This window comes from Parasteatoda tepidariorum, chromosome X1 (assembly GCF_043381705.1).
Source record: "Parasteatoda tepidariorum isolate YZ-2023 chromosome X1, CAS_Ptep_4.0, whole genome shotgun sequence".
Lineage (NCBI taxonomy): Eukaryota > Metazoa > Arthropoda > Arachnida > Araneae > Theridiidae > Parasteatoda > Parasteatoda tepidariorum.
The window spans coordinates 15819811-15847308 of record NC_092214.1 but is presented as its reverse complement, the minus strand read 5'-3'; the positions used below and the strand labels follow the sequence as shown (position 1 = coordinate 15847308).

The window sequence follows — 27498 nt, the reverse complement described above, 5'->3', positions numbered from 1 at the left end:
TGGGTGGGAAGAAATTAATACATAAAAATTAACACGTATTAGATAAGAAATTAATTCATATTTACCTTTAACGATATAAGAATTTACACACATTTGAAAAGAAATTAGTTAATGCTTCATTTTATTTAAATATAGTATTATAATAACTTAAGGCCTCTTAAACATTAAATATCATAAATTAATTAATTCTTAATTGTTATTGTTTTTATAAAATTTAAATGGAAGGAAGAAATTAATAATTTTATTTTCAAATATTATGTCTTTACAATATCTAAATGGAGTTCCCCCATGCAGAAAGATTGTAATAACATTAATGGAGGGTGCACGGACCATTAGAGGCGCGACCACCACACGTGTCGGGTAAGAGGGCTGACATTTTCCCTGATTTGAAAAGGAAGAATGTAATTCGATTATCTATTGTATGACAAGTTTTTGTTCATTTCACAGAATGTCAGGATATCCCCGAACAGAAGAGGGTTTACACGCTGCTATGGAATATTCTTATCTTAATCAAGCCACCTTTGAGACTATGGATTTACAACCAACTTGCCAATTGCCCTATGGGGATCCTTGTGCAGCTCAACAAGCCTATAGGTATTCACCCATGGCCAGATCATTTTCGGCACCCCCATCAGGACCGTCCTGTGGCATGATGTCATCCAGACCCCGTCTTCATTCCGACCATCCATCATCTATGACACCTCATCATGGTCCGTTTACGGGATTACCAGGTATTCTTTTTCAAAAAGTGTCTCTTTCAAAAAAATCATTTACACACACCGGGCCTGGCTACGGATCTTTTCATATGCAATTTAAAGGGTAAAACAACTAAGATGGAAAAATATTATTCCAAATTCACGTACAATACTTTTGTTTCAAAAAGCACTTTGAGTTTCGCCACTAAGAGTTTTCTAGACTAAACCCACAGTTGTCGCAATTACCATAAAATAAAGTGGTTACTAAAAGTGTATAATATTCAAATTAATAGGTAATTTATGATGAGGAAAGGGTTACTGATTTTTACTTTATCGTAGAAATAACTTTTCTGACTCTTATGTGTACCTAATCTTACCGTAAGTATAAATTTTACTGAATTTGAAAAATGGAAGTAACTACTTTACATCACGTGCTATCGAGGTGTTTCTTACACGTGCTATCGAGGATTGTCAAAAAAATATAAAGTCGCAACGTCAATAGTTTTTTTACAATAAATTTATGGTATAAAGTAATATGAGGTTCTAAAATTAAGTGAAAATAAAGGTATGATAGTGTTAATTTTATTTAAATAGAAACGTTTATTGCATAAGTAGCTAATATTTTTAGCATATATTTTACACTCATATCCACAAATTAAGGATAATTCGGAATCACGCGGCTATTATACTCTAAGTAAAGATTTATCTGATAGAATATTCATATAGATCTTCAAGAATAATATGCAAGAAACAGGAAGAAACCAGATGCCGTCAATAGTGCGCCACAATGACAAGCAAGTAAGACGGGGTATAAAAGGAATTAGCATGGCCGGCGATTAGTATGTCACGGCAATTAGGATGTCTCCAGCGATTAGCATGGAGACGAGAACATGCAATGTAGACATCGTCACAGTGGACTTGCGCGAAATTTTTTGACAAATTTAGCTGTAGATATTTTTTATAATTGCTCCAGGGAGCATAAAACGTAGTTTCATGAATGGTATCCTACATATACTATCTTTTTTGTTTTCTACCTTTTGTTTAAAAAATGGGCTTTATGAATGAGTCTCATTTTTTTTTTTGTTTTTTTTTTCTTGAAAAAAACTTTTTTTGCCGGAGCTGGCATTATTCTTCATTTATGGACATGAATGTAACCCATAGAATTTAGAATTCGTTGCTGTTAACGTTATTGTTCCTTTAACCGCAGGATATTATTTTTACGAGTTCATTTTATTTGGAAGACTCTTTGAATAAATATATTTGAATCTTAAAATTTAAGTATTTAAGTTTCAATTTTGAAAAAAAATAATTCATCATCATCATAGTTGGCCACGCAGCCCAATGTGAGCCAATGCCTTCCTCTGAAGATTTCTCCAAGACGACTATATATATATATTCATGAATTCGTAAAATAAGCCTACCAAACCTGAAGTTTGAAAACACAAATGACAATGCTACTACAAGAATTAATCAGTTCCAAATTAAGGCATATTATATATAAACATAGCTATATTAATATATATATATTAGAATATGTGCAATTGATAAGTAATATTTCTAAGCATTTAGAAAGTTTTCATACATCGCATTGATGGTTACTGATGAATTGAATACATGAAATGTGTTTACCAAGTTAGTACCTTAACTCTTAATAAACCATCAAGTGTTGATTTTTATTCAATCTATAAATTATCAAAGTGCTTTTTTATTCAGAATCATAATTTGTAATGTATTTTTTTTAAACAAAGAGAATAATAAGATAAATTATAATGCAAATCAAACGCCAAAAGTTTTTCCTAACAATAAATTAAAAATTTTAAATTTTGAAAAAAATTGAAATCGAACTTAAAAAAAGGCTGCATGTTTACAAATGAATGATTGAAGAAAAAATCAATGACTCAAAATCGGAAAATCACCGAAACAATAAATCAGTCCATTAATTCATTACTGAATCAATGAACTATTGAAGGTCAAAGAGTAAAATTAAAAAAGAGAAATTGTATCAGGAAATCAAAAAATAGAGAATTAAAAATTTTCAACTAATCAGAAAATGAATTAGTGAAAGGTATCGAAGGCCTGTTGGAGCTAAACTGTTCGACTCAGAAACTGTCTGATTTAACTGAGATATTCATTGCTTTATTGTATATGATCTTTCTCGAAAAGTCATAGTTGCACTATATTTTTATAAATGATTTTTTTTAAACAAAAATCCATCCCACAAGTGGGATGAAACCGGATACGTTAACTCTATGAGAAATTTAGAAATATTAGAATTTCAGTGAAAAAGTAGTAGACATTGCTATTTATACGATAATTTAAGAAAATTATAGTTGTTCTTTACATATGATATAGTCAAGGCTGAACTCAAGGGAAGAAATGGGAGAGAAAGGAAAAATTGCCCGGGGTCTGGGACGGTTGAAGCGTGAACAAAATTCTTTGCAAAATGTGTTTATTAATATTTTTTCAAAAGAAAATGGCAGAGAATTTCTTTATATCCATATAAATTCAACAATTTCATACTAAGTTTCCACAAAAATTCTTCAAATTATGAAATAAAGTTTTTTGTGCTTTGAGGTGGGTCCGGCAATAAATTTCACCTTGGGGCCTGTAAAACCTTTTTTCAGCCTTGGATGTAGTTTTTTTTTTCAGCACTGCAGTTCCATGGGGCAAGCATAGACTCACATCAAATGGGGTGGTGGTACCAGAACGAGTAGTATTAAAACGCGTAGTACCAGATTTTACCCCACGAGTAGAGGTTATCGAAACAAAACAAAAAGGCGAAAAAAGGCGAAATCCTTTTTGTTTGTTAGAATATGAATGCTTAGTAAACTTATAATAAACTGAACTAACAATAATTTTAATAATTGTAATGACCAATTAATAGGAATAGCTAAAAAACAAGAGAACATTCGAGAGTTGACATAGTAAAACTAACTTCTCTACACAAACGCAGTGAATTAATCAACAGCAACAAGTCAATTTAGTAGATCCTTTAGTAGATCAGAGTACGTTCGATAAAAAACAAAACTAATTTCGCCAAAATCGAGGTATCCGGTCTTACCCTAGTATCAAGATTCACCCCACTCTTCCCTATTCAAGTAATTTTCAAACCATAGAATAAGAATAAATATAAATGATTGAATTAATGATTTAGAGAATCAATACACCAGACCATTTATTTATAAATTACGAGCTCTTTTATTTACTTCCTTTAATTGATTTCATGATTCATTCACTCTCAATCATTGATTAGCTGATTGATTAGGTTTGTTTAATGATTGATACCCTAGTGCATTGTTTCGTCTACTTACTGATCGTTGATTCATAAATTTGTGAATCTTGTGACCTGCTGATTTACTTATTCACCTCTACTTTGATCCACTGATTCGTTCATTTATTATTTTATTTACTTGAATGATTGCTAGTAATCATGTAATTTAAATTATCTTTGCTTGTAATCCTGATTGTTAGTAATAATTTTTGTTGTTATTTCAAGCATTCATATCTCATGATAACTTGTAATTAGGATTACTTACATTGTGTGTTTTATTGTTACGAAGAGAATATCTGTTTTAAATTTCAATCGTAATCGACACAACACTGCCAAATAGGCAAAGACTGATTAACTTTTTTTGAAACAATCGATTTTGATGATCAAATTTCATTCTTAATACAATGCAATATCTTTTTGAATTTGATGTAGAAAATCTCTAAAAATTATACGTTATTTCAAGTTAATACATACTCTAAAGTGTGTAGTCAAATCCAATGAATGATAAAGCTTACCTAATGCTTTTACTCCATTCATAAATTATTTTCACCAATTTTGGTTTCAGAAGTCGATATTTTTTATTAACAATCAAAAAGGGATAGAATTTGTCCTGCACGATGCTGAAAACTCTACTGTAATAAATTGTCCAATAATTTTTGTTTTTTTAGGTTTTTAGTTGTATAATAGAAATAATTTTGTCCTTAAACGAACTTGAATCTGTCAACTGTATTAAATAATTTTACTATATTTATTTTCTCTCCTCTTTGGTTTTGTTAAGTCTTGTTCAATTTCATATTATAGTGCCTGCCGCTAATAAAATCACTGGATAATAAAATCAGCCGCTTTATAAAATCAAATCGGCAAGAACCAAATCGTTACAATATTAATGCATGTTAAAAGCATCCTTTAATAAAATCAATGCCGCCGTTTTTTAAAATCAAAATTTTGACTACATAATAAATCAAACGTGCAATATTTCATCTTCTTTTGTTCTTATTAATAAAATTTTATTTTTTCGAAGTTTAAAGATTTTTTTGAGGAAGCAACAGTTACTCACAAGCCTGTGAAGCTGGCGTGGCTAGCATTTTCCTGCGATATTCATAGTGTAAGAGTTAAGGAAAAATGTGGGTGGTAAGCGGCGAGTATCAATGTTAATTCCTTGACTTGAATGAAGTTTGGAGAAACCTATCTCACTCAACAGGGGGTCGAATTCTTATCTTACTTTTTATTGAATGAACCATAGAAGGGAGAGAAGTTTCTTTTGTTATCTATCTTAACAGAGAACATGAATGGATTTCCAAAAACTGTGCGCATGTTCCGTAGCTATTGACGATAAACTGCAAACATCAGGAGAAAAATCTGATTTTGAAATTGTTACAAACATCAAAAATTACAAAGTTATTTTCAATCAAGAAATGGAGGAATCAGACTCAGAAGATGAAATGAACTCATCAGTGCCATCTTCAATGGAAGTCAGAAAAGCACTTAATGTAGTGCGGCAAGCTTTAGAACAAAGAGGAGGAAATATCGAAAACTATAAAAACTTCTATAAACTCTCAAATGATGTTGAAAAGTTAATTTTAAATACTGAAACTCAAGCAACCATTGATCGGTTATTTGCAAAAATTTTGTAAATTTAATCTTATGTAGGGTTTTACTTTATTAAAATAATTAAATTAGTTAAAATAAAACATTAATGTTGTCATTATTTCAGCTTTTAAAGTGTGCGCATTTAGAATACAAAAAATTTTTTTTTTCCAAATGTTGAATCGCCTCTTAATAAAATCAGCCGCTTAATAAAATCAAAAGAGCATAAAACGAAAGTGATTTTAATAAACGGCGGGCACTGTAATATGTTATTTGTGCAGTGTGTATTTTTGATTAACAAGCAATTTTTTTAAAGAAATATTGAATACATTGATTGAATACTTCATATATTTTAATAGTTTTCAAACAAATAAAGATTTATCTCTAATGAATTAAAATGTGTCATCGGCAAATGTAAGAAATATGAGCAGACTATATTTTATATTATAAAATTAAACACAAACTTCTTTGAAAATACTTTTTTGCCGACGGTTTTTTGACCTTCAAGATCTGTGAAGAAGCCGCATTTGGAAAATAGGGTCAGATGACGGCTTCAGTCGACAGTTTGAACCCCTTAATGTTAATTTCCCCTTTTCGTATTTTGCTATATCTTAAAAATATTTGCACGCATTTATCAATATCATTCATACGAAAATATTTTCATGCAAGAAATAATTTTCAGTTATTGCACTGATAAAATTTTTTTAAAAAGTTGCGGATATTTCAGTATCCAATATATTATCTATATATCCAATACAATTCAAAATAGGCAAACTATTTGTCTCTGTCACCCACTGTTTTTAGATATATTTCTTCAAATTTTATTCGAGCCATTTATTTTTACATTGAAAGCTCATAACATTAGTTAAGAAAACAGTCGCACCAATTATATACAAAATACGCACCACTTATTTACTAGTTCAAAATACAGCACACATAAAATCTATGCGTACTGAAAATACATCCCTAATTTAAGGTATGCTTTAGTGTTGTACATATTTTAAGCGTTTAAAAAGTAGAAATTGGTAAACGGAAAAAAGAGTATCGGAAAAAAAAACACCGAAAGGAACCCGAAAAAAAGCAGTACAAGGATTATATTAAAGTTCATGGAAGGAACTTTACGCACTTCATAATACGAGGGTGACTTTCTAAGTAAGGGCAGTTTGATAATAAAAATCAAACGAAAAAGAATTTTCATGAAGCAAATTATTTTTTGATTCTACATACGTTTCTCTTTTTAACAAATTAGTTGCCTTATCATATCTTACAACCAGATTTAGAATACCCTCTTCATAGTAACTCTGAAGTCAAACCGTTTTCACATCTTCGTCAACGTTGTACTGGTTGCAGCAAAAATAATGTTTGAAACATTGGAAAAGATCACTTAGCCCATATGCAGCAGGCAGGTTTTTTGCCGACTAAAAACGCATTACTGACCGAACCTCAAGCGTGGCGGGCGATTTGTTAAAGTTGAATATTTTAAAGACACAGAAATAACCGTACATGCGACCTACACAGTTGTAACTGAGACAGGACACGAAATGCCAGGACACGACGCAAGCACTCGTTGCGACGCACGCGTTACCTATTACACAACAAAACGGCCCTTACTTAAAAAACAACTCTCTTATTGAGCAGAATTTTTAGATTTTTAGCTCCATAACTCTAATTATAAGAGTAATTGTGTTATGAAAATCTTTTATCGACAGGTATTTTTTTTACAGTTAAAATTGCGATAAATTTAAACATTTCATAATTTTTGTCAATATTTCACTCTTGTCAGAAAATAACATCCTGAGAAACTGTTGTTAATCAATACATTTTATATAATAATAGTATTATTCTCAATACGCACTTCTGTCTATTCTTCTATTATATTATTGTATTAAGTATAATTAAAAATTATCCGAATAATCATTAAAGTTCGTTTCTGCAAGCTTCAAATTAACTTTTGCATTTTAATCAGTTTTTAAAAAAGTATCTATTTATTTTCGAATGAATGCTTAATTTCATTGAATTTATGTTTAACAGCCTGAATCAAATTTGTCATTAATTTCATGTAATTGTTATATCAGTTTCCCGATGTTTTTTTCCAAAGTTCGTTTTCCTTGCTTTTTCTTCTAGAATTTTTTTCCCTCAGAGCTTTTTTCTGTGGTTATAGTATTAAGTGTCATTTATTACAAAGAAGCATACAAAGAAAGACCAACTCTCAGTGTCTGTGGCGAAAATGTGTAGTTTCTGTACTCGATGCAAGCAAATCCCATTAAAATTAATGAAAATTAAGCAATATTCCCTAAAATTAATTAAATTTAAAAAGTAGTTTATTAAAAATAATAAAATTTGAATAGTATTCTATGAAAATTACTAAAATTTAAACAGAATTTAAACTATGAAAATTAAACGGTGTTCCATAGAAATTAACTTTTATCAATATCTTAAAAACCTAACGTGGTAGAGCAAAACGGTTTTCAGATTTTAAATCAATCATTAACAGACTACATAAGAAAAGGTAAACATCATGTCAGAGATCTAAAATTGTTCTCGAGATAAGATGAAGTTTTCGAGAAAGGGTGAAATACGCAAAAGAACTGCTCTACCTTTTTTGCGCCAAATCAGAGATAGCACGTTTTTCCTCTAATTGTTTGAACGATCGTAAAAATACGATTATTCAGGGTGTTTATTTAAGTAAAATTTATTCTTTTTTATCTGAAGGTTTGATGAAATACTTTTAGGATGCTTTATGTGAGGGAATAATTAATGAGAGTGATCAAATTTCTAAAAATTATTTTATTTTATAACCGTCGTTGAGCAGCCGACCAAATTTCGGGTTTATGACTACTGATGTTCAATTCCTTAGTCCAGTAATTTTGAGCCCAATACAGAAGACAAGGGAACTCTTGGATCAAGTATTGGGAGAAACCCGCATTTGCGTTACATGAAGAGAAAAACCACGAAAACCTCCCAAGGTTAGCATCCTGATGACAAGGGGGCTCTAGCCCATGATCCGTCTAACACTGAGGGTAATTTACGTCAGTACTGCAGTCGGTGCGAGCCGGGTGAGGAAATCGAATCGACCAGCCATCGCAGGGATTCGAACTCGATTCACCTTATAGGAAGGCTAACGCTCTATCCCCTGAGCTACCACTGCTCTCTAAACATTATTAGAAATTTACTTAGTTTTACTTAGTACTAAAAATGTATTTAGTTGAACATTATATTATGTCAAAGGACAAAAAATATTTAGTCGCAGAGCGGCAGCTAATATATGAATGAAAAATTGTACATTTTAAACTGATTGAAAATTACTTCATCGATCTGTTCTTTGCTGTAAAAACCATTCTTATATATTATTTAAAGTGCTATTAAAATGATAACTTAGCACCTGCTAATTCAAAACCCAATATATAAAAACTGTCGTGCATTATCTCTTCGAATTGAAAGAGGAACAAACCAAACTAGTGTGTAAGAGAATTTCAATTTAACACCAAAATAGAACTTTTATCACTATAAAAAGGCAGTTGCAATAAAAAAATTAAATTTTTTTTACCGTGTATATATAATCACATTTCCTTTTACTTTCTCAATGTTCTAGTTTTATTTATTCATTTATTTATTTTTGTGTGTTTGCTTATTGACAACACAGATTTTCATGCACAATAAAATCAATTTAGCTTCATTGCAAAAACATTTAGTTAAAAACAAACACGTAGTGTGATCTATATTCGCCCTAATTCCATCAAACAATTATTATTTAGATAACTTTTTCCCCGATTACTGCAGTTCATTACTTTAAAATGTTTTTAAGTATAAAACTGTTACGAATACATTCTCGAATATAAAACTGTTATAAATGCACTTTTAGCTATCAAATTGTAGGGATCGTGCAAAACACTATATGAAATTGACAAAATAATAATTGTTTAATGAAATCAGCGTGAATACATTACTAAAAATGTGCTTGCCTTTTAAACAAAATGTCTTTCAATGAAGATATTAAATTGATTCTAAAGCGCGTGAAAAATGTGTTGCCAATAAACATACATACACAAAAAATGAAAAAATAAGGAAAAAAAAATTTACAGTGAAAAAGTAAATAAAAAATATGACTACATGACTGTTAAAATTTTAGTTTATCTCAACACCAAAAGTGATGACAACTACTTTTTTTACAGTGCAAATTAAGAAGCGTGAAGTTAAATCTAAGCACCTAGAGTGTAAAAAAAGCATGAAACTAAAGCGCATTTATAATAAGTTGTTTAATTTCGTTCCAAAATACGTCAACATTGGCACACCTTAGATATCGCCAGTAGTTTGTTTACATAAGTTTGTTCCCTACCCCGCCTCTATACACTATCTACTGAAACAAAAGTTCAGCTCTGAAATATGTATACATGTTTCTGATTGCTCAGTAAAAATAATTATATTTTTATTGTAAACATCTATCAATTGCATGAAATAATTTTATAACATTTAACTTCTATCTGCTTCGATTTTGATAAGCCTAATTCAAATTTCTATTAATATTCTCTCTAGGCAGCGTGTATGTTTGATTAAATAACTAATTTTATTTTAAGAAATATTGTCTTTATGCATCTTAAGACTTTTTACTTCATATTATATCGTAAAAGTATCTTTACTTATTCTTATGTGCATCTTACCTTACTGTAATTATACATTTTTCTGTTAACAAAGATGGAGGTGGCTCCTTTACACTGTGTAAAAGAACATTCTAGGGGAAGCAAGAACTATCCTTGGTTCTTGGTGTAGTGCAGGGGTGTCAAACTCAAAAAGTAACTTGGGCCAAATAAACAATGCTTAACTTTAGGTGGGTCGCAAAAAAACAAAAAAACAAAAAAAAAAATCAATGTTCATAGAAACAAATATTTTTATTTTGAATAGTACATTGTAATAAACATATATAAAGCTAAATTATTGTTTGATACTTGACATCTCTTCTCTGCTACTATCTCTCCTATGTCGGGAGAAATTTTATTGGCCGAGACTACTTTCAAAATTGACCCAACGTGAGCGTTATTAATACGGTTTCGGACAGGAGATTTATTTCCATTCATAACAGAAAATAATTGCTCACACTGATAAGTACTTCCAAACATGGAAATAATTTCATATGCGAATTTTCGAGTATTTTCAAACCTTGCCGGTAAATATTTGCAAAATTTAGGCGCACCCACTTCAATGAATTTTGCCTTCAAATTTGAGTCGCACTGAATCTCAATCACTTCCATTTGCATATAACTGGGTACTGAGTCTATATTTATTGAGAAAATCGAAGAAAAGAAACAAAATTTGTCTTCCAAAGAATTAAAATCTTTAAACCTTGTTTCAAATTCTGTTCTAAGATTTGAAATTTTTTCTGCGTATTTTAGATACGACGCAGTATCCCTGAATGGGCAGGTGCCGCAAGCTAATTAGAATGTTACATTTTCGTGTGTACAATTTAAAATGATCCGAATAGTTTATAAATAAAGTATATTATAATTTTATATGCTAGTTTCCTTTCTAATTCACATTTCCATTTTATTTTTACTTTACGTCGGATATATTGACTGGGCCGCAAAAATCTTCATCTCGGGCCGCATGCGGCCCGCGAGTTTGACACCCCTGGTGTAGTGGAACACCACTTTGCTGTAAAGTAGTTGCCGTCATTTTTAGAGACAAGATACACGAAATTTTTTACAGCGATCTTGAATAAAAACTGTAAAAATAATTTTGACTGTTGAGAACCTGTTGTTATTTAAAGTCTGTCGCAATTTACTATTATTTTTTAAAAAAATTAACAATATAATATTAACTCTTACTTTAACTCTTTCTATTAATGCTAATGCAAAATTCTTTAAAAACTGGACTCAACTTGATGAACGCAAAACGTTCTTCAATTTTTAACTATTTCAGGTAACCGTGATTTTATTTTATCTCATAACCGTCGTTGAACAGCCGACCCAATTTTTGGGTTAACGACTGCTGATGTTCAACTCCGTAGCCTTGTAATTTTGAACCCAATCCCGAAGACAAGGGAACTTTTGAATCAAGCATTAGGAGATATTTGCCTTCGTGGCGAACTTTCTGATGGAACTAACCCGCAGTTGCATTACATGGAAAAGAAAACCACGATAACCTCCCAGAGTTAGCCTGTCGGCAAGGGGACTCTAACCCATGATCCGTCTACCACTGAGGATAATTTACGTCAGTACTGTGGTCGATGTAAGCCAGATGCTGAATTCGTACCGACCAGCCATCACTGGGATTCGAACCCGGTTTATCTCAACGCGAACACTCTATCCCCTGAGCCATCACGTCTCAGGTAACCGCGATTAATTACACTTTATAAACTAATATACTATTAGATTGGCAACTAATTTTGAAATTTAACATCTCTCATGTTATTAAATGCTTCTTTGGCGCCTCGTTAAGTAGACTATTAGAAATGAAATATCTTGCTTTACAGTTTTTTTCCCTTAAGAACTAATTTATATTAATTTTTTTTCGATAACTTAAAAAAGAAAATCAAGTTAAGAACATTTTTGATACTTTTTGTTTGAGCCCTAATATTTCTTTGGTAATAATACTTATGATTTATACATAAAATGAAAATGTTGATGTGTTTTTCCTTTTTTTTGATAAATAGTTACATTCATTAATATGTAATTAAAGAAGATGCTCGACCGAGCATAAAAAAATTATGAGATTAGTAAAACCTCTTATTAACAAACATTTTATTTTTAATTAAGTGTTCCTATTTTACGTGCACGAAATGGTAAAATATTGTTTATTTCTTTTAGCATAATTTCAACGTGAAAATAAACCTTATGTATCGGTTTATCATTAGTTTTCCATTCATAATAATTCTTACTGAGTTGATTCATTAATTAGTTCTAATTAACTAATTGATTGACTTTACTGATTTTAATAATTTTAATTGAGTCACAAAATCACCCATTAGATTCGTAAATATTTGGCCAGAGTATTCAATGGATTGATCATTACGAAAGTGGATCTCAGTTAATCCAACTTTTTTATATCAAACCCACCAAAAATTCCTCACCTCTTTATTTATTTTTTACTGATTCGGCAGTATTTTTTGATAAATATCTGAGATAGAAAGCGTTTCTAAATTGTTTATTCGTTTTTTTTTTTTTTTTTTTTTTTTTTTTTTTTTTTTTTTTTTTTTTTTTTTTTTTTTTNTTTTTTTTTCGTTGTTGTTGTTGACAAAACTAAATATTTGCAGTTTTTGAATGGTGGATAATTGTTTCTAGATCATTGTTTTTCTGCAATTAATGTTAAAAAAATTTTTCAGCGCCTCCCAAATCGCTTAAAGCGACCCTTTTTAAAAGGCGAAACAAAAGATCTATATGATCTGAAGAGAACAGAAAAAGATCCAATATCGTGTCGAGAGAAAATCATCGGCTAACGGGGATCCCGACACGGTTGATGTACCGAGAGAAAAGCGGTGTTGCTTCGTCATTTCTCCGCTAGACTAAAACCAAGAATAATGAATGTTTCTTATCAAAAAAACTTTATCAAAATATCATTTCTCAGAAACTATATTTTGAAATTTGCTTACCGAACAAAATGTTTTTATTTCATTCAAACGCTTTTTATTTAAAGCAATAATTCATTACTGTTATATCCATCTTTAGTCTATGTTTATGAAAACTTCAAAAATAAGGAAACTAATTTTTTATATTTATGCCAACGCTATGAAAATATGCAAATAATACTCTTTGATTTTAATGAATACTATCTAGGTGCTAAAACCTCAGAAATACTTTTTTAAAAATAAATTTATGTTATACATTCTTTTAAAAGTACAAGCAATTTTTTTAAGCTAGATAGTAAATACAGTTGTTGGTGCTTTTGATTATCTCTTTTCGTATACTCTCGAGTCTATAATGAGTCTTAAGCATTCATGATATTCTTGTGTGAATGGAGGCTTATCTCTTAAATGAACTATTATTTAGCACTAGAAAAACGGAAACTTAGTATAGACCTATATTGCCCAAAAGCAGTCAAAACGACTGGATTGTAAAAGAATAAATAATGTGTAAAGAAATTTGTTTAAAATTAATTTTTAATATTTTTTTATATTATTTACAGTTATATAGCAAGTTATTAGTAAATATTAACAATAAAAAAATTATAAGTTTTACAAAATTCTAAGAAATTGTGTCATCATAGTTTTTCTAATTGAAATTAAAACCAGTCAAAGGGACTTCCTTAGGCAATCTAGTGTTAATAACACTAGGAAACTAAATTTCGTTTTTGTCTTCAGTTGCATGCGATTTTTTCCAGATATCTTGTTTAAAATCTGCAATCGCTTTCTCTCTACAAACTCAAGTATTGGAGTAATTTAATAATATAGTCTAAACCAAGATTCACTAGATTGTACACTAAGTTCCCTACTTCTCCAGAACGCAGGACGTGAGTTTAGGAAAAAGTCGATAATATATTTCAGTTTATGACGCGATGAGTGAAAGTCACATGTTCTTGAGCGTGATGCACCCCAATGTGATATTAAAGTTTGGATCAAACAAAATTTTTACTTCGAACTGTGAGTTTTCTTTGAAAAAATAGCTCGAAGACAGGGCTTAAAATGAAATTGCGTGACATCCAGGGGTACGTAAAATTTCCAAACGGGCATGCTGTTTCCTTATACATACCTGACCGGTCATGTAAATATTTAATCAGATATACCTTAAAATACCAATTAAACGTCTATCAAATATTCACATATATTCCTAATAATAAATTTAAAAAAAAGATTCTATTAAATAAATATTATTGAATTTAATTATATAAATAAGAAAAGTTTCGCTACACTTATTCATTTCAATAAAAAAAAGAAAACTTGTTTATTCGTGCTTGATACTTGAAATTAGCGTGTTGATGTAATATTGTTAATAGGAAGACAGTTTCATAAGTTTTCGAAAATACGCAATTGGGAATAATAAGACCTAAATATTGTTTAATTTAATAATATAAATAAGGAAAATTTCTCCACGCATGCTTATTTTATTAAGAAAAGAGAATACTTGTTGGTTGTTCGAACTTAATATTTGTATCGAAAATGCTGACTGTTAATTTGATGAGTGTTTCATATGTTTCTATTAATATGCATTCTGGAATATTAAGACACAAATATTATTAAATTTAACTACATAAATAAGAAGAAAAATTTCTAAGCATGCTTATTTAACTAATTAAAAAAGAAAAAAAAATGTTACTTATTCCAGCTTAATACTAGAAATGAAAATGTTGATGCAATGTTGTTAATGGGATGACTGTTTCATATGCTGTCATTAACAAGCTATTGGGAATAATAAGATCTAAACATTATTAAATTTAATTAAATAAATAGGAAAAGTTTTTTCTACACATACTTATTTTATAAAAAGTATATTTGTTGGTTATTCATGCTTAACACATAAAATGAAAATGTTGATATAAAGTTGCTAAATGGATGGATGACTGGTCATATGTTTTCATCAATACGCAGTCGGGAATAATAACACCTGAATATTATTGAATTTAATAATATAAATAAGAAAAGTTTTTCTACGTATACTTATTTTATTAAAAAAGAATACTTGTTGGTTATTCGTGCTTAGTACTTGAAATAATAATTTTTACATAATATTGTTAATGGGATGACTGGTTCAAATATTTTGATTTAGAAGCAATCGGTAAAAATAGAACTTAAATATTATTAAATAAAAAATCATAAATATTATTGAATAGAATTACAACAATAAAAAAGTTTTTTTCTAAACATACTTATGTTATTAATACTTATTTTATGACACACTTATTTAGTAATATTATATACTTACTTATATATATGCTATATATACTTACTTGTATATATGCTATATATACTTATATATATTATATACTTACTTGTAAGTACATTATTATATACTTACTTACTTTATTACATACTTATTTTATAAGAATTGTTGATTATTCGAGTTTAAAACTTGAAATGAATATGTTGATATAATGTTATTAAGGGGATAACTGCCTGACATGTTTTAATTAACACGCAATCGGGAATAGTAAGACATAAATATTATTGAATTTAATTACAGAAATGAGAAAATTTTCTCTACACATACTTATTTTATTAAAAAAAGAAAAAAGAATACTTGCTGGTTAATCATGCTTAATACTTCAAATGAAAATGTTGATATAATGTTTTTAATGGAATGACTCTTTTACATGTCTTCATTAATACGCAATCGGAAATAATAAGACATAGATATTATTAAATTTAATTAAATAAATAAGAAAAGTTTTTTTTACGCATACTTATTTCATAAAAAATATACTTGTTTTGTTGGTTATTCATGCTTAACACATGAAATGAAAATGTTGATATAAAGTTGTTAAATGGATGACTGGTCATATGTTTTCATTAATATGCAATCGGGAATAATAACACCCAGAATATTATTGAATTTAATAATTTAATTATATAAATAAGAAAATATCTCTCTTCTTACTTATTTTATTAAAAAAAGGGAATACTTGTTGGTTATTCGTATTTAATACTTAAAATGAAACTGGTGATGTATGTTAATGATGTGATTGTTTCATATTTTTTAATAAATACGCAATCGCGAATAATATGACATGAATATTATTGAATTTAATTACTTAAATAAGAAAAGTTTCTCTATACATACTTATTTTATTAAAAGAAAGATTATTTGTTGTATAAAAATATTGACATATTGTTCTTAATGGGATGACTGTTTTATATTTTTTAATTAATAGCAATCTGGAATACTAAGATCTAAATGTTATTGAATTTCATTATTTTAATAAAGTAAAACTCTTCTACGCATACTTATTTTATTAAAGAAAATACTTTTCGGTTAATCGTGCTTACTATTTGAAATGTTGATATAATGTTGTTAACGGGATGACTGTTTCATATATTTTCAGTTATACGCAATCGGGAATAATAAGACATAAATATTATTTAATTTAGTCATAAATACTTGTTGGCTGTTCGTGTTTTCGAACTTAATACTTGAAATGAAAATATTGATATGATATTGTTAATGAGATAACTGTTTTATGTATTTTCATTAATACGCAATCGAGAATAATAAGCATAAATATTGTTGAATTTAATTATATAAATGAGTATATTTTCTCTACACATACTTATTTTATTTTAAAAAAAAGAAGTAAGAATACTTGTTGGTTATTCGTGCTTAAAACTTGTAACGAAAATGTTGATATGATGTTGTTAATGGGATGACTCTTTTATATCTTTTCATTAATACGCAATCGGGAATAATAAGCATAAATATTGTTGAATTTAATAATATAAAAGAGTATATTTTCACGACACATACTTATTTTATTTAAGAAAAAGAATACTTGTTGGTTATTCGTGCTTAATACTTGTAACGAAAAAGTTGATAAGATGTTGTTAATGAGATGACTCCTTCATATGTTTTCATTAATACGCAATCGGGAATAATAAGCATAAATATTGTTGAATTTAATTATATAAATGAGTATATTTTCTTCACACACACTTATTTTATTTAAAAAAAAAGAATACTTGTTGGTTATTCGTGCTTAATACTTCTAACGAAAATGTTGATATGATGTTGTTAATGAGATGACTCTTTCATATGTTTTCATTAATACGCAATCGGGAATAATAAGCATAAATATTGTTGAATTTAATTATATAAATGAGTATATTTTCTTCACACACACTTATTTTATTTAAAAAAAAAGAATACTTGTTGGTTATTCGTGCTTAATACTTCTAACGAAAATGTTGATATGATGTTGTTAATGAGATGACTCTTTCATATGTTTTCATTAATACGCAATCGGGAATAATAAGCATAAATATTGTTGAATTTAATTATATAAATGAGTATATTTTCTCTACACAAACTTATTTTATTTAAAAAAAAAAAAGAATACTTGTTGGTTATTCGTGCTTAATACTTGTAACGAAAATGTTGATATGATGTTGCTAATGAGATGACTCTTTCATATGTTTTCATTAATACGCAATCGGGAACAGTGCCGGCGGTAGACGTTTTCGTGCTCCGGGTCATGCTGAAAACGGTGCCCTTCAACTTCAATTTCTTAAGGGGAAAAAAATAACGATTTGTTTCGCCGGTATAGTCATAACGCTGTGGAAAATTGCTGCTTTTTTTACATGCTATATCTTTTTTTTCTATATCAACCCAAAATTCTCATTTAGGAAACATAAGAACGAAATAAATAACAATTAATGCACCCAATTTTAAAAAAGAAACCCTTTAGTTTAGTTAATGAGAATTACACCTCTAGTTTTCTAAAATAAATATTTATCATAGGTAATATTTTTAATCAGCATAATCTTAAATAACAAACAAATATATAAGCATAAACATTAAAAAAAATTTTTGTGTGTTACAGCTGAGGCAAACAAACAATTTTAATAGCTTCTTCAAACTTGATTATTTTTCCGGTTTCATTTTCGCTAAAAATTATTGTCGTATTTCGTGTTCAATATATCGTCATTTGTTAAAAATAATTTTAAATAATGAAAAATTGTTGTCATCGATAGCCGTCAAACAATTTATAAGTTTATAAACAAATTTCAGCATCTATATACTCATTCACTGATTTGACTCTTTACTACAATGTTCTTCAATGATTCGGCCATTGACAAATTCACAGCTATTTATTGTTGACTCATTATCATTGCCCCTATTGGTTTCCTTACATTCCTCATTCTTACTTTATTATATCTTAAATTGCTCTTCTCATAACGAAGCGAAATAATTCTCATTACGAAGCGAAAGTTTAGTAAAATTTTTATGACGAATACTATCTGAAAAATAACCTTTTAAAATAAAGCAAAAATGACCTCGTATAAAACGTGTTAACAAACGAATGGACGGTCGTAACAGTAATAGAAAAATATTGAATTATTACACCGAAGAAAAAAAATTTTTTCTCTCGGATAATTTTTTTAAGGAATATTGAATATTTTCACATCGCTGAATTCAAATCCTTAATGTTGGTTTCTCTCTCAATGCTACAGTTTTCTTTTCTTCAAATGACATTTTCAGCCTAATTTTATCAAAATGTACAAGTTTCAAAACATTATATGTAATAAAAGGTAGCATAAATGTTGTAACAAACTTCTAGGGGAGTTAGGGTACGCGATTTTCCGGATCGTCGACTCCCAGGCACCTCGATTTTGAAATTCACCTTTGCATTGGCGATGTTGGGTCTCACATTTTCTCGCGAAAATCTTCGAACACTATTTCACGCATGTTACACTTGGAACATACGATTTAAGAAACACATGCGTGAACATGAGATGTGAATAAATTTAGCTGCTTTATAAACTTATAGGTATTTATCGGTCTCTTTATAATTGGACTTTCTGAATTGGACCGTTGTTAATGGCATGACTGTTTTATATGTTTTCATTAATACACAATCAGGAATAATAAGACCTAAATAATATTGAATTTAATTATCTAAATAAGAAAATTTCTCTACGCATACTTATTTTATTAAAAAAAAGGAATAGTTGATGATTGTTTTTCGTGTTTAATACTTGAAACGAAGGAGTTGATATGTTGTTAATGGGACGATAGTTTCTAATGCTTTCAGTAATATGCAATCGGGAATAAAACGACCACAATATTATTTAATTTAATTATATTTTAATTATATAAATAAGAAAAATTTCTCTATACATACTTATGTAATTTAAAAAAGTACTCACTGGTTATTCGTGCTTAACACTTGGAATGGAAATGTTATTATAATGTTGTTAATGGGATGACTGTTTGATATGTTTTCATTAATACGCGATCGGGAATAATAAGACCTAAATAATATTGAATTTAATTATCTAAATAAGAAAATTTCTCTGCGCATACTTATTTTATTGAAAAAAAAGGAATAGTTGATGATTGTTTTTCGTGTTTAATACTTGAAATGAAGGAGTTGATATGTTGTTAATGGGACGATAGTTCTTAATGCTTTCAGTAATATGCAATCGGGAATAAAACGACCACAATATTATTTAATCTAATTATATAAATAAGAAAAATTTCTCTATACATACTTATGTAATTTAAAAAAGTACTCATTGGTTATTCGTGCTTAACACTTGGAATGGAAATGTTATTATAATGTTGTTAATGGGATGACTGTTTGATATGTTTTCATTAATACGCTATCGAGAATAATAAGACCTAAATAATATTGAATTTAATTATCTAAATAAGAAAATTTCTCTACGCATACTTATTTTATTAAAAAAAAAGGAATAGTTGATGGATATTTTTCCTGTTTATTACTTGAAATGAAGGAGTTGATATGTTGTTAATGGGGTGAAGTTTCTAATGCTTTCAATAATATGCAATCGGAAATAAAACGACCACAATATTATTTTATTTAATTTCATAAATAAGAAAAATTTCTCTACACGTACTTATTTTATTTAAAAAAGTACTCATTGGTTATTCGCGCTTAACATTTGGAATGGAAATGTTATTAATGGGATGACTGTTTCATATGTTTTTATTAATACGCAATCGGGGATAATAAGACCTAAATATTATTGATTTTAATTATATAAATAAGAAAATTTCTCAACTCATACTTCTTTTATTAAGAAAAGAGAATACTTGCGGGTTATTCGTGTTTAATACTTTAATTTAAAATGTCAATATAGTGTTGTTAATGCTATGACTATTTCATGTTTTTATTAATACGCCATCGAGCCCTGGAAATGACTTTTGCTGAAAATAAAATGTTCTCGAGAAAAAATTATTTATTTTTTAAAATTATCTTTAGACAAAGTACTCGTTAAATTGCAGATTTTAATTATGAAATTTTAGAAGCAAAGCTATGAAAGAAAGACTTTGAAAATATTAAAGAACTAATTAAAAGATCTGCCACATTATATTTTCATATTCTTAAAAGTGCGATATTTCAAAAAACGAATAATTTTCGATTAACTTTTTGTTCATGTTATGTTTATGATATTTTTCACACTTTTTTTATGTTCTAATGTTCTTTTTTTATGTATTTTTAATGTTCTAATACTTTATTTATTTTGTTTATTGTTTTCAATGTTTTTAATGCTCTAATGTTTTCATTGTTTTTAATGCTCTAATGTTTTCAATGTTCATAATACATTAATGACTTCATGACGCATGTTAATTAGATAAATTAAATGAAAAATAAAAATAAATTAAAAAAATATTTCAAAAAACAATTAATAAATATTTCTTTTTTATTAAAACCAAAAGCCTTCAACTCGAGATTCAGGGTAGAGCATGGTGATTAGGGAATAAAAAGAGCATATGAAACTAATTGAAATACAAAGAGAAAATTTATGTTGTTTTAATTGTTAAAGGACTGGTTTTAAAGGGTCTATTTTTATATCCTGTTCTTTTCTGAAGTCTGGTTCGAATTCTCTCTGTGACAAGTTTTATTTTAAGACTGAATGACTTTTCATTTTCTCGTAAAAATGAGTTTTATGTGTATTTTTTGTAATTATTTTTGGTGTAAATATACGCTAAAATTTTTACACTTAAATTTTTTGAAGTGAAAAAAGAATTTAAAAAAAATTTTCATTACGGTTTTTTTAAATGTAGTTAAAATTTTTAAATTCTTTCCTTAATGTTCTATATTATAACTTTTTACAGTTAACTGCTGACCCTTTTTTGCAACCATGTGTTTAATGCATAAATTATTTTACCAAAATTTTTTATTTTAAATTTGGTTCTCTTTTGAGTGTCGTCATACTTAGGTTATTTGCATTGATAACATAATTGGGATAAAATTTCTGTTCCTTCTTTTTATAATATTTACGCATTTATTGCGTAACAAAAATATTTAAAAATTTGTCCTTATAAAGACATACCATTTGGTGTTCACTTTAATAATGATATTGTATATCTTACTGCCGTCGAAGATTGCTGTTTTTTAAAGAATGTGTCCGTTTCATTTTACTCTCCACGCATGTGCACACATGTTTCTGGTTCCGTCTACTGACGTCATTATTGCCGTATTATGACGTGTTTACATCTGTTTGTGAGCGTCCTCCCGAATGTTCAGTTCTACGAACGCAAAGAATGTTAAGCCTTAAAGAGATTTTTAAAAATATGATGAAATGGTGCGTTCGTCATTTTAAAGATGGACGAAGAATGGAGACGACAATCTTTAGTTGTTTGGCTGCAAAAGTGAATAAACAAAATTTAGACGTTTCACATTAAAAATAAGTTCCCACAAATTTCAAAAATTATTTTGCATAAAATAGTCGGAGCAAAGAAAAAAAAAACATTTTTCTTTTCTTGAAAAGGATATAGACAAGTTGGAATACGACAAAAATCTAAACAATGTCAGCTCTCTGCGGATATTTTTAAGTGTTCCAACTTGAATTATTTTCTCGAAATATTCGCATAGTTTTTCCAAATATCTCTTGGCGTATGGGCATATTTGCCTGGGTCGCCGTAACTAAATTCCTTTCCAAATATCTCTCTTGTCATACAGTGATTTTGAGGAAGGAAAAGGCCAGCTCATGACTGGTGAAATAAGGATATCATAGGAAAAAAATGCTTGTATTTAGTTATTTTAGAGAGGGGTATGAACCGAGAAAAAGCTGGCCAAATATCTCAACGTTTTGACAAACTGTATCTTATGTAATTCTTAGGAGGGGTACTAGTTACGAATCAGATTTGCAAAATTGAATGTAGTCAATCCAGTATGTCGGTGAAAAATGATTATATTGACGATATTTTGCAAACACGTCAGTAAATGAATATTTATTTTCGGGATTTATCATCACCGTTATAATCTTACTTAATAAAAATGCTGATAAAGAGTTTTTATTGTTACTAAAAAAGCATTTTTATGGAAATAATTTTAAAATTTTCTTTTCCAAACTGAGGAAACAATTGGGGTTAGAAATTAAATATTGCTTTAGAGAAAATTGTTAAAATACTCAAAAAATGGATAAACACTCGATATTTCAAATATCGTGCATAATACTAAAATTTATTTATTGTGCAATATTATGTCAACAGTATATTTTTGATAATAATTTTAATTTCTTTTATTAGACAGAATAAGTAATTGTGAATTTGCTCCAAGTCGTTTCTTAAACCGATTTTTGATATATACCGTTGAAACAAGATTGGACTCTGTTTGCAGGTTACGAACTTCTTTAAAATTTAGTCCTACCAATAAATTATGAACTCAATCAGTTGAAGTACATTGTTCTTTTTACAAAGCTATGAAAGCCTTCTTTTGCAAGAAAAGGTTTCGTCAATGCAATATCTAAAAGAACAGTCAAAATTATTCATTCTAGCTATAATAATCAATTAAACATTTACCTTTCTGTTTTTGAATGCATACAAGGTTTGCCAGCACAATTTAAAAATTCTCGAGAGAAACTCACAGATTATGTTTTCAAAATGTTTATTTTTAATACTTTTAGAGCTAATCTGCGCAGATATTTATTTATTTATTTTATTTTACTTCAGTAATTTTTAACTTTGATTATTTCTATTGTATTTACGTTCTTTTACAAATACAAAGCAATTTTATAGCTGTCGAAGACAACCAACATTTTTGAATTCAACCAAGTTTCTAAAAAACCAGCAAACGAAATACAATGTCGGTGAGCATTTTATTCTGGGTGCAGCTCAAAATACGTGTTTAACAAAATGGACACAGCTCAAAATGTGTATTTATGAAATCAGGCAAAGCTTAGAATGAGACAATGAACTTTTTTGTGTGTTTTTGAAAATGTACACAGCTCAAACTGCCTTTCAGAAAATAGAAATAGTTATTTACGAAAATAGACGTAGCATTTGATTCTGTTTTTCACTCTTATATGAATTTTCTTTTTTCTAAAGAATAAACTAATAAATTCAAATAAATTCGTAATTTTTTCTCATGCATTTTACAAATAATTTTATAAGTATTTAATAGTAATATTAAATTCACGTTGTACGAATTTATATTTTTCATCGTTTAGAATTCTGAATTCGAAGAGATTACATGAAAAGTTAAAGAGTAATATACTCAGCCAACCCGACTATGAAGTATGGAACTTAGCCCGTAATAATTACGCTTGGTTCTTTAAAAAAAGTAAGGAAATGTAAGTCCTAGTTTAGTACTTAAATTTGAGTTGAACATTGAAAAGGCGTATTTTTTGGCTGTTGTTCATTTTCTAAAACATGCATTTTGAGCAGCGTTCGTTATTTAAACATGGTTTTCTTTAAAAATAAAAAAATAAAAACAGTTTCTTGTAGAAGATTTTTATCTCTCCTCCGGTGCTTTTTTTCCAAGTCCTTTTTTCCGGTGCTTATTTTCCAGATGTTTTTTTCCGGAGCTTTTTTTCGTGATTACAGTTCTGGTTATGTGCGAGAAAGCTTATGCGGGTTCTAAATATTATTAACTGGACTGATTCGTTTTGATTACGCATATTTTGAACAAAAATAATAAAAAAATCTATTTACATGAAGAAAAAGAATATGACTCCCGCAATTATTCCAGTAGTTAGCGAGCAAAAACAGGCCAAATTCGGAAAAAATTGCCGACAAAGTTTTTTTTCAGTTTTATCGCTTTGGTTGTGTCTTAATATGAATTAAATAAGATTTCCCCCATCGAGGAAGTGGGCGTCGGCTCCGAGATTAAAAAACGTGACTTGAAACAAGGTGTTTTTGCGGGTTTTCTAAATATCTCCCTGATAACTCTCTTTATAAAAAAAAGTGTAGCAGCAGTAGTAGTAGAATAGTTGTAGAACAATAAATTTCGCATACAGTAAGTATCAATATGACATATTTTGTTTCAAACAGGCTTATTTACCTATGATGAAATTTGACCTAAATTGTTAATTTTTTTAAGGAAATTTCATTTTGCCAAAATTGATGCTGAAATTATACATATTATAGTAACACTATTGTTTTAATAACATCTACTTCTTTGTTGCTTTGACGGCTTTTTTTACACTAATAATAAGTTCTTCAATTTTTTAACTATTCTAAATCTCCCCCATACGTCGAGATGAGCGAATGTCAGGAAACATGATGTGAAGATATTAATTAATTAATTTTTTTGTTGAAAAAATTGTTCGCTTATTCTAGAAGTTTGTTTTAATTGTTTAAAATGCTGTTGATGCTAATGAAGATGATGATTTTGATAATTTAAAGACAATCTTGATGAGTGGAGGAGAAAATACAATCAGGGCTGAGGAAATATTGCTGTTAGAAATGTTTTTGACAACAGTTGAAACAAAACAAAAAAAACCTTCCAAATTGAAACCCGTAACTACAGGCCTAAATAAAATTAAAAATCGTTCAAGAGCTCTACAATCGAGATGAGCGTCGTCATGATATGTCGAGATGAGCGAATGTCAGGTAACATGATGTGAAGATATTAATTAATTAATTTTTTTGTTGAAAAAATTGTTCGCTTTTAATTCTAGAAGTTTGTTTTAATTGTTTAAAATGCTGTTCTTAATGAAGTGGATATTATTTTAGATTTAATTTTTCTATCAATGACAAATTCTCGACAATTTTTATTACCAATTTGTTATTCTAATTCCTTAAATAGCTTATTTCGGACGAAAATAAGGTGACAAACATTGAAAGAAATTTTTTAATTGGGATAGAGGATATGCTCAATGAAAAAATAACAACAGTTCAGGAACCTTTTCAACGATGATAGCAAAAGAATGTCCACGCTCCTTCAGAAACTTCAAAGGGGAAGCTTTTCGGTGAAATAAGCAGATTATATGATTGGGGAAACTGTAATAACAGCTACCCGAGATCATGATTTGGTTAGCGAAGATCATTTCATCTTATTCACGGAATCGGCATCCCCAACAGCCTTTTTTGAAACCAGGTAAAGGTAAGTCCCAACCCATGAATGGTTTTCAACCATTAAAAAATTATCTTCTCATCCTTCATGTCTATGGGTTTGTGATACTAATTTTCAGACAATGAAAAAAGAAATGCATGAATCTGCAAGTTCGGAATAAAAATCTTCTAGTAAAAAAGAAAATAAACAGGAGATAATAGAAGGATCAGGGCAAAGATTCCTAATAACCTTCTACGGAGGTAAAAAAGGAAGATAATTTAAATACCTTAAGATAAAACATTTTTTCAAAATCCTTTGTTGAAACCAAGTTTAACATGGTTCCCTTACCTTCTACGATTGAAGCCGCTCGTCTCTTGAGGATTTACCTGCTAGTTCAGATATAGTTAGAAAACATGCTGAATCCTTTAAATTGGGGATGGCAAAATACCAAATATTGAACATTATACTATATTTTCACAAACAACGAATCTGATCCACAGTTACTTTTAAAGATTACATTTTTCAAATGCCAAAAATGCTGTATAGACGCTTGCTATTGCCGAAAATCAGGTGTAAAAGGCTCTACAATTTGTGAAAATTGTAAAGGACACTCATCCTTTACAATTACATGTATTACTCATGTATCCTTAACAGTAGGGTTTTGCTGATGAAGATACAGATGCTAATGAAGATGATGATTTTGATACTTTAAAGACAATCTTCATGAGTGGAGGAGAAAATACAATCAGGGCTGAGGAAATATTGCTGTTAGAAATGTTTTTGACAACAGTTGAAACAAAACAAAAAAAAAACATTCCGAATTGAAACCCGTAACCACTGGCCTAAATAAAATTAAAAATCGTTCAAGAGAGATCTAGCAAATAAGAACTTAGTAGTTTTTCACAGTATTGTCCTAGATTCTCAGATTTCGATACAAAGTGGAGTGAGCAAATACGAGAGTTGTAAAACGTGTAGGCATATATTTTTGATAGCTAACACTAAAATTTCAGAGAAAAAGACATTTCCTTTTTATATGACTATTTAAGATACAAATAATTTGACGCCTATTGAGCGTTGTTGTTCAAAATCAAAGTTTAACAGGAAACAATCAATTGACAAGCTTGCAATTTTCAATTTCTTCTCGACGTCATTTAGACGATTATTACGCGTGCCGTGGAGTGCCAAGATTAAAGAAGGCTAAATAATAACAGATGTTACAAAAAAGTTCAACTTCAGCCACAGTGTTACCTCAAGGCTTTGGAAATTATTTCAAACAACGGGAATGTGTAGCGGACGTCACGTGGGAGGTCATCTTCCATATACGACGCCTGCAAAAGACAGATATATAGTGTTATCGAAAAAAACGAGCCAGCGGAAAATTAAAAATTTTATTTAATGCCCACTTAAGAAAACATATTACTTATGTTGAATCAAAAATAAAAAATAAAAAATGACCGAACTCAACTGTCGAAGAGAAGAAAATTCTAAATATACTTTTAATATTCCTCATTTAAATTTCATAAATAAACTGATGGTTTACTCTATTCGGTTTTCGATACAAGGCGAGTCAAAACTTGAGCTCATGCGGTATTCTCTCTCTTTTTGACAAAACTATACAATCAGCACTTCTTGAAAAGTAGTTGTCTGTTTTTAGATTTCTGATAATTGTCTTTGTATTTGAGGCAATTAACGTTAAAAGAATACAAATCGGTGTTCACCAATTAACACTGTAATAAAATTAATTTTAAAAAAAGACATCTAAATACTGACAGGTGTGTAGTCTTAAATTACTTACCACAAACCTCGTAATTGTACTGCTTTAAATTTTTGAGGAAAAATTAATAAAAACTATTTTAAGCACTATTTTTCCTAATCTAATATATGATCCCCTTTCCCCCCCAATTTTTTAAAAATATTGTATTGTCAAATTATATTATATCAACAAAAATTTGTTAAGTACAACAAAAATATCACCTAAAATCCAAGAACGCTTAAGTAGTTTATTTTTTAATTAAACGGATCTTTCTTTGCGTTTCCCATAGAGAATTCTCGCCTCATAAAAAT

General features: G+C 29.0%; 1 protein-coding gene and 1 long non-coding RNA gene across 5 annotated transcripts in view; one reads left to right on the top strand and one right to left on the bottom strand.

Moving 5' to 3' along the window:
* LOC107436387 (paired mesoderm homeobox protein 2A-like) overlaps positions 1 to 27498 on the top strand; it is a 109779-nt gene that overhangs the window by 14686 nt on the left and 67595 nt on the right. For all 4 annotated transcript variants that reach the window (XM_071187686.1, XM_016048088.3, XM_071187687.1 and 1 more), the window contains one exon: positions 448 to 731. In XM_071187686.1, coding sequence (XP_071043787.1) covers positions 449 to 731 — 283 coding nt within the window. In that variant the 5' untranslated portion in view covers position 448. The remainder of the gene's footprint in view (positions 1 to 447; positions 732 to 27498) is intronic.
* Positions 25220 to 27498, bottom strand: part of LOC122268736 (uncharacterized) — a 53419-nt gene continuing 51140 nt past the window's right edge. Inside the window, exon 2 of the long non-coding RNA XR_006224663.2 lies at positions 25220 to 26762. This is a non-coding gene — a long non-coding RNA (uncharacterized lncRNA). The remainder of the gene's footprint in view (positions 26763 to 27498) is intronic.